Below are 9,257 nucleotides of genomic sequence, written 5' to 3' on the forward strand. Positions count from 1 at the left end.
CCCCTGACCTAAGTAACTGAAGGCTTTACATCAGTGTTTCCCAAACTTCCTAACCTCCTAACAATAAATCTTGGGAAGACTTCATTTGTGCTTAAATAAACATTCCTGGCCATTTCTACTGCCATTTCTGGATCACCTTGTATTATCTCAACTCATTTTACTGAAATAATACATATTTTATATACTTAAATAATGAGAAATGAATTTATTTAGGCAAAATTAACAGGCCATCCTATCTTTTTTATTTACTTTGTAACTGATAGGACATTTAGCTTTTTTTCATAGTCTTTCATTAATTTGGTGACTCAAATAAAATCTCCTGAGACCTACCTGTGGGTCCCAGTGTAATGTTTGGGAATGATGTCATTACATGATAATACTGAATTCTATCAAGAGATTAAGCCCTGTGTTTGACCTGTCAGGCAGCATTTACCCTGAATACCCAACAAGCTCAACCGATCACATTGGTATATAATGTACAGTGTACATTCGTTAGGGTTAAGTCAGTACTTGGAGTTGAGAATTTGTGAGAAGTAACAGGGGACTCAATCAGAGAGGAAGGTCTTCCTGACAAACTAAACTCAGGGCAAAGAGAATGCGAGCACTTGACTTTCAGACAGGCCGCGATGAACTACAGGAAAACTCGATCCCCTCTAGGTCCCGCCCACTCGCTCTGGCTACGAATTCCCCCTTCTTATTGGCTGTTCGAGCTCGCCCCCCATTCGCTATTGGCTCAAATCCGTGCGTTTCATTTCCGCCCGCTGTCAGCAGAGAACACCGCACAGGGCGATCATGGCGGCCTTCAGTGTGGCACGAAGCAGCTGCGGACTGTTAAACGGCTTGAGGACGTCTTTCAGGACTTTTGCTCCGGTGAAGCATGGCGCAGTCGCTGCCGCAGTGTCACAGACGAACCTGCACCGGGACCGTCGGTGGTACTCTGTCAGCCACCTGTCCGTTAAAGAGAGAATCGACAAGAAACGGAGTGCGGCGCTGGTCGGGGGAGGTCAGAAGAGAATAGATGCTCAACACAAACGGGTAAAGTCAGCAAAACACTGAGTTCTGTTTATTTTAATGCTAGCATGCGTTTACACCAGCATGTGTGCAGTTAAAGCTTCAAACACAGTGACAGCTGGAGTGGTCGGGTGTTAAATGAATGGCTCAAGGGCTCTAAACATGTTGCTGCTGCACTGTTCATTTTATTCCTCACTTTTTTTTTTTAAAACGACCCTGTAAAACCTACTTTCTAGTCTTGCTGGGGTTTAACTGTCTCTCACTGACACTTTCAGTAATGTCCCATGTTTGTCAGCATCCATCTTGCTGAGTCCCAGTGCCCTTGAGTAAAGTAGCTGTCAAACTAACTAACTTCAGGTAGAGGGTCGAAGTGTGCAAGTTTAAAGGGACAGTTCACTCCAAAATCAGAAATGCATATCTTTTCTCTGACCTGTAGTCCCATTTATCCATCTAGATTGTTTTGGTGTGAGTTTCAGAGTTTTTGAGATATCGGTGGCTTCTTTCAAATATTTTGGAGCTAAATGGCACTCAGCTCGGGGAATCATGTCCCGGTCACTCAAGATAATCCAAAGACCTTGGTGTGAGCTGTTTCAGGTAGGAACTTCGGACATGATGCTGCTTGCTTTTGCTGGTTCGGGCACCACATGTTTAGTGCCATTAGTTCCCTTACATTCGAGAGGAGGCAGACATCTTTACCAGGGCTGGGTTTTAAACAATCAATCAGTCAACTCAAATACATTTTCCTTTGCATGGTACGATATCAATTCATAAAATCCCCAGATCAATCTTTTAATATATGCCTTTACTCTAGTGGATGTGTGGTTTCTGAATAAAATTGAGGAAGAACACTTAATGTAACTGCTTTGGGGTCAATTCTTAAGGTAAACATTAATATTTTTAATAATGCATTAGATTAGGAGGTTCTTTGTACATTTTACAGAACTAGTTTTCAAGCATCTCAAGCAAAATTGGTGTTGTAATTGAAATATGCTGATTGTATCAAGTCAGGACCTTGCGAATTGAATCAAATTGTGAAATCTGAATCGATTCCCAGTCCTCATCTTTACAGCTAGTATCTCAAAAACCCCTCCAAAACAATCTAGATTAATAAACAGCACTACAGGCCAGAGGAGAGAAAAACATGTAATTTTTATTTTTTGGGGTGAACTGTCCCTTTCTGCTGATAAATCAAAAATATATTCCCACAGTTGATTATGAAATGCATGAATGAATCACCCGCAGCTGGCAAATCTAGTGTTGAATGTTACGGACAAAAAAAAATAGACAACCTGACTTGTAATTTTTCCATATTGTGACATTTTTCAACATAATAATAAAATTATTAAAGAGTTCCCTTCAACTAAACACTGACAAATTCGTAACACGAAAACCACAGTGTTCTTTAAGATAATTGTGTAGTAACTTGGTGTTCTGTGTTGCAGGGTAAACTGACAGCCAGGGAGCGAGTGGAGCTTCTGCTGGACCCCGAGTCCTTCGTGGAGTCCGACATGTTCGTGGAGCATCGCTGCTCCGACTTCGGCATGGAGGAGGACAGGAACAAGGTAATGGGTCGCACGCAGGCTACAACTCTGCATCTTTATCCGCTTGAAAAAAGAGAAACAGTCCTTCCTCTGGGGGTTTTAAATATTTATTGTAACAATATCTGTCTCTCGCTGTCATAGTTCCCGGGTGACAGCGTCGTGACGGGCCGAGGCAGGATCAATGGCAGGCTGGTTTATGTATTCAGTCAGGTAAAATGTGTAATCGTACTGTAAGAATTCGTCATTGTGGCGGCACATGGCAGCTTGGTTTCACCTGCATCATATTTTCTCTGTTTGTCTCAGGACTTCACAGTGTTTGGAGGCAGTCTGTCCGGAGCTCATGCACAGAAGATCTGCAAGGTAAATAAAACTGAGATACTATGACAGTACTAATTGATCATTTTAGGTGTAATTGCATGTCGTTAACGGTTCTTTTTGTTTAATCTCAGACCTTTCTGTTACTAAATTTGGATGTATGATGTTTAAACGCTCTCTGTTCAGATAATGGATCAGGCCATGACAGTTGGAGCTCCGGTCATCGGATTGAACGACTCTGGAGGAGCTCGAATCCAGGAGGGAGTGGAGTCTCTGGCTGGATATGCAGATATATTCCTGGTATGGTTATTTTGTAAAGAGCCTTGGCACGTCACTGCTCAGGCGCCTTGCATTTTTGTGCATTTAGTATATTCCTAATGTTAACTATCTGAAATTCACATGGCAGTAGATATTAGGCAAAAAGTATAGAAAAAAACCCAAAAAACTTTCCCCTTCTCCAGAGGAATGTGATGGCTTCAGGAGTCGTCCCTCAGATCTCCCTCATCATGGGTCCCTGTGCAGGAGGAGCTGTCTACTCCCCCGCCCTGACAGATTTCACCTTCATGGTTAAGGTAGCAAGCTGCACAAATGCAGCACTTCATTTGATTTTAGTCACAGCAGACATTCAAAACCAATGATTCAGTCTGTCTTAAGTGTCACTATTATACAAATGAATTGTTGGCCCAGTCTTTGCGGCATAAAATGGCACACATTAGCCTGACAGCTGTGCACGTGTGTGTTTGTGTGTGCAGGACACGTCGTACCTGTTCATCACAGGACCTGACGTTGTGAAGTCTGTCACCAATGAGGACGTGACTCAAGAGGAGCTCGGTGGAGCCAAAACTCACACCACTGTGTCTGGTTAGTAAAATCTTTTCATGATGTTTTTGTTTTGAGTTTTATTTCATTCATCTACTTCCAAAATCGATCTCAGGGTGCTGTCGTCATGTGAACGCTCAGCCGTAGTAGCCACGAGCTCCGTTTACTGTGCCGGCATCTTCTTGGCTTCAGCTCTGGCAGAGTCACGTCCCAGTGGCCATATTTCTAAAACCATACCTGCAAACTTATCTCTGTTTAGAGTTAATCAGGTCATTCACTTCAATTGTGTAGATCTGTAGAGTATCAGTGTTGGTAAATGTGTCTTTGCCACAGACATAAAAAAACAAAAATTACTGGTCACATCAGCATATAATCTGTGCAATAACTCAACTGAAACAAGCTCGTGTTTTGTTCTCAGGAGTGGCTCATCATGCATTTGAGAACGACGTTGAAGCCTTGCTCAACATGCGAGAGTTCTTCAACTTCCTGCCACTGAGCAACCAGGATCCCGCCCCCATGAGGGAGTGTCACGACCCGAGGTTACCAATCACCTTTCACCTCCTCTATACAGAACAACCAATGAACTGTTCTTAATGTGAGAGCACCTGATTTTATTTCAACTGTCTGATATCTTGTTCCCTTCTCAGTGATCGTCTGGTACCCTCACTGGACACCATCGTCCCGTTTGAGTCGACTAAAGCTTATGACATGTTGGACATCATTCAGGCGGTATGTGCGCAAACGCATCCTTAATATTTGCAACACATCTCATTTAATTTCTCCAAAATAGCAAAAGTTTCCTCTTTTCGTGCATCTGTACAGATAGTGGATGAGAGGGACTTCTTCGAGATCATGCCCAACTACGCCAAAAACATTGTGGTGGGATTTGCCCGCATGAACGGACGCACTGTAGGCATTGTGGGTAACCAGCCCAAAGTGGCATCTGGTGAGTAAAATAATAAGGGCAAAAAGTAAGAGAGGGATAAATGATCAGTGTTGTTTCAATGAGGGTCAAAGGAATGGTTTGTTGATTAATAATCTTCTCTGGTGTGCTTCAGTCTTGCTGTTCAGTTCCTTAATTTCTGTCTAATTTTTCAGGTTGTTTGGACATCAACTCCTCAGTGAAGGGCGCCCGCTTTGTACGCTTCTGTGATGCTTTCAATATTCCCATCATCACCTTCGTGGATGTGCCGGGCTTCCTGCCAGGTATTCTTTGAAAGTCTCACAGTGCAAACACACTCGCTTCACTTGCATGCATTGAGTAATCCAGCTATTTGCCAAACTCTGGTTTAATCATGTTAGGATATTGACTGATGAAAGTAATAATAAGCTCATAGATACATTGAAAATAAAAACATACTACTGTAACAAGTTTCAGTACAGAAGTTTGCCAAGTTTCTTCACCAAAAATCTCATAAATAATTTAGCTATATTCTGACTTTTACACACAAATCAAAAACTGTTACTTTACATGTAAGCAGTAACTGAAATGTAGCTACTGTCACATCTAACAGCGCACACTCACACCCGTTAAAACAGCTGTGATTGTGGTCAACAGGTACGGCTCAGGAGTACGGCGGCATCATCCGACACGGAGCCAAACTGCTGTACGCCTTTGCAGAGGCCACGGTCCCGAAAATAACCGTCATCACCAGAAAGGTGCGTGTGAACAAAAAAGAGAAGAGAAAGATGTGGGAAGACCTGTGAAGTGAAAAGAACATAGGATTAAAGTTAAACTGATTTTTGATAACAGCTCGGCTGGAGTTAAAGTTCTGGAACTAGAGGAGAAAGTCTTGAATTTTACCTGTTATGTTTTCAAGGTTAGGAATATGCTTGAATATGAATATACTACTGGAAAAATGTTTTACTTTCTAAATTAATTAGTTTCATCTCTACAATCACTGCTGTAAACCAAAAATCTTTTAGTATTTGAAATGAAATAATCCTGTAGTCGTTCACAACTAGATAATACCGCTGTTGATCCGAAATACCAAGCTTTACATAATCATGTTCAACACACACAATCAAAGTTGATATGAACAGCTGGTCAAATAACAGTGTGGCAATATGCTGTACATTGATTGCTGTGGGTTTGAAGGAATTCTGTAAGGGTTTTTTTTTTTTGCAATTGCATTTATAGAAACAATTTAGATGTGATGATAAAGGCTTCAAGAGAGCAGCACAAACCCTGTATGTTGCTTTAAACCAACTTCAAAACAGAACAGAATATCTTTGTCACTGCACAAGATTATATTTGCAACTTCCTTTTGATGCTGTCAAGACAATAAATAATAATATAGAAGTAGAATAAAACAGCATCAACTGCAGTATAAAACAGTACAACAATAATAATAGTAATAAAAGTAGATAAATGAAATAGTAAATAGATATTAGAATAAACCAATGTAAGTGACTATGATTCAACACTTCCTGCAGGTATTTGAGGACTTTCACTGTGAAGCCGCTGCACTCATGCTGAGTTTGCATTAAAAGAAGCATTGTATCATCAGTCTTCATGTTTTAATCTCCACTTTACATATTTTATGAAACATGCCGCCTGCTGTTCTGTATGAATAACAGTGCATTGTGGCAAATAAAATATCTTGTGCAGTGAAACTTTGGGGTCAAGGAATTAATGCTGTGCGTATTTTAGATTGGGTAAAAAGTTAGAATAAACATACTGTGGACATAAATTATATAACTTTGTGCGTCGGTGTGTGTTTGTGTATCCCAGGCATACGGAGGAGCCTATGATGTGATGAGCTCCAAACACTTGAGAGGAGATGTGAACTACGCTTGGCCCACAGCTGAGGTTGCAGTCATGGGTGCCAAGGTACAAACGCACTCCTTTTTTTTTTCCCCGTTTGTCCATTTCCGTTCTTTCTTTTGATGTCACAGTGTGTATGGTCTGTGTCTTCCTCAGGGTGCTGTTCAGATTATCTTCAGAGGAAAAGAGAACCAGGCTGAGGCCGAGGCTGAATACGTGGAGAAGTTCGCCAACCCCTTCCCAGCTGCTGTCAGAGGTAAACGTTCCCACTTATCCCTCTGTGTTGCCTCCTGGTAACATACGTTTGGCCCTTCACACCCGCACAGCACATCCTCAATTATGCTGCAATACTTTAAAAAAAGAGGCAGGGCTCTTGAGGAAACTAGCACCTGTGTTTTTATTTGTCACAACTCTCTGGAGGTCATGTTGAATCCCTTTTTATGAGGCCTTTCTCACATGATTCAGCTCCATCTTCTCTCGCCACAAAAATAGTCTGAAAATGTCTGTCAGTATATAATCTGGAAAAATGGATTCCCATTTATGAGTGAAGTTTATTTTTTAATTGTTTAATGTACTTTATCTGATAATTAAGTCACAGAAAATGTACATGTTACCTTGAAATAACATCATACCACAATTGATTCCCAGCATGACATAAGATGAGGTGTAAAATGCATCAACTATTTTATTTTAATGCATAAGCAGTGAGCCAACAAATACCTGCAGTAGATGCTTGTTGACATGCCCCCAGTTTGAAGAAGAAACAGGGTTGCCAGCACAGAAGGTCAACAGCGGGTCAGGAGTGGACACTATATTTAGAATATTACTTGCTCTCTCACTCAACCAGACTCCATAAGGAGAATCTGTAATTTTACCTCGCAGGGCACAGGAGTTGCTGGTCTACAGCTGCCTTGATACATTAGTTTGTTAGTGTTATTTTGTGAGTCCGGTGAATCCGAACTAACCCCTTACAACCCCAAAGTCACACACTAACAGAAACACTAAGGCAGTGGTAGACCTGCAACACGGGTGTTCTGCAAGGTAAAATGACTTTTCGTGAATGGAGTTTGGTTGGTTAGGAGAGAGTGATATTTGGCTCATGTCCCTTTCATGCATTATACACATCTTTCTGATCGCTCAAATGTTTGTTTTAGGTTTTGTGGATGACATCATCGAGCCGTCGACCACTCGTAAGAAGATCTGCAGAGATCTGGAGGTGCTGGCCAGCAAGAAGCAGGTCAACCCGTGGAAGAAACACGCCAACATTCCTCTGTGAAGCACAAACCGTTTCCACATTAACACTATCTAAACTGCACTCTGTGGGATTATTGACTTCACATTCAATTGAACTGCTGCGGTCCCCCGTGATGACGACTTACCTGCCAAGCAGATGTTTGTTGTCGTATTTAACAGTCATTCACCACTCCACTGACAGCAGCTCATAAAGATACGCTGTCTGATTTTGTAAGTGCCAAATCTCAGCCCTAAATTTCCTTCCAGCTCACTGCTTGCAAAATGTCTAGAACTATAAACTGTCGTATAACATCAGTCTCAAGCTGTGAAAGGATTGTGTTGAAATCTTGGTGTTCTGCAAACAAAATCAGCACGTGTATCTTTACGTTTACCACTGATATGCTAGAAGTTAGAAGGAAAATCCTCACAGCACCTGAACAGTATACTACACAAATCACACATACATCAGTAGTGGCCATATTGGTCACGATTGTTGGTGTGATTTGACATTTCAAGAACAGGATTGTATCTGAAAGGGCAGATTATATATCACAGACTAAAATGCAACAGAAAAAAAACCCTGACATGCTAGTTTTAGCAGAAAATGCAAAGTTACTGTAGTTTGTTCCCAGTATTTCCAAAGTTGTTAATGTACTTTATTATATAGGTCTTAATGTGTGGACAGTATTTTGCTCTTTCAGATGCACTCCCAGTGTTTGATGTCCTTCGTTAAGGTCAAGAAAAATCCGTTTTTACAACCTGGAACTGTGCCTTTTTCCCTTCTCCGGCAGCCTCTGCTCTGCCATTTGTAAAATAAACAAAGGATCCAATATCACACATGTTTTCTTTACTTTAACAATGCTACAGTTTCTCTCTGTGGTCAATTTACCCTGTTTTTAAAAATACGACAATATAAATAATGCAGTCCCCATAGTATTTGTTTTAAAAAATAAATCTGATGGTTTGGATATTTTGGACTTGGTGACTACTTTGTCCTGTGTCTTTAGTACAAGCAAAATGTGGTGCTGAAACAGTTGGACGCTCACGAAGAGCACAAATGTTCAAACAGTAATAACGAATAACTCATGTGGCATGTGGTTTCAACTAAATCCTTCATATTTCCTCAAACTTACTCAAGTATTTTTGTCGCAAACCCAAGCAAATATTACTACAGTATTCTCATATTATAAAACATAGATACATTAGTTGGTACAACATATATAACGTGTGGTTATATGCTTCATTTCGTTCATCTTTTAATTATCATATTATATAAATCAGGCCTAGTCAATTGCTTTTCTTTTTTTTTTTTGAATGGCCAATTTTTTTAAGTGCCAAGGGGCCAGACGTTCCCATTTCCTATAGCTAAGCTGTAAAGTTAGGAATTTAAATGTGTAAAACAGTGCACCTTTTTCTTTCGTTACCTATTAGTTTACCAAAGTACAGAGAAATAACAATGCACCTTGGCAATCCTAGATGAGATAAATATTTTGAACAGTGTTGCATGCAACATCTTTTTTCATTCCATCTCTTAAATTCTCACAAACATTTTAGTAAACACAATTGTTGCA

The 9,257-nt window shown here is 40.6% G+C and overlaps 1 protein-coding gene across 1 annotated transcript; it reads left to right on the plus strand.

Moving 5' to 3' along the window:
• The first annotated feature begins 766 nt into the window (after positions 1–766).
• On the plus strand, positions 767–8,663 carry pccb (propionyl-CoA carboxylase subunit beta). Its single transcript, XM_084742691.1, has 15 exons — positions 767–1,035; positions 2,454–2,573; positions 2,694–2,762; positions 2,856–2,912; positions 3,054–3,167; positions 3,329–3,439; positions 3,620–3,728; positions 4,105–4,225; positions 4,334–4,415; positions 4,509–4,632; positions 4,785–4,892; positions 5,245–5,345; positions 6,421–6,519; positions 6,610–6,709; positions 7,608–8,663. Exons 1-15 carry the CDS (start codon positions 793–795, stop codon positions 7,727–7,729), a joined length of 1,680 nt encoding a protein of 559 aa, XP_084598817.1. The 5' UTR covers positions 767–792; the 3' UTR covers positions 7,730–8,663.
• The last annotated feature ends 594 nt before the right edge of the window (positions 8,664–9,257 follow it).

Source organism: Lutjanus erythropterus, chromosome 18, assembly GCF_056507025.1.
Source record: "Lutjanus erythropterus isolate fLutEry1 chromosome 18, fLutEry1.hap2, whole genome shotgun sequence".
In the NCBI taxonomy this organism is placed as follows: domain Eukaryota; kingdom Metazoa; phylum Chordata; class Actinopteri; order Lutjaniformes; family Lutjanidae; genus Lutjanus; species Lutjanus erythropterus.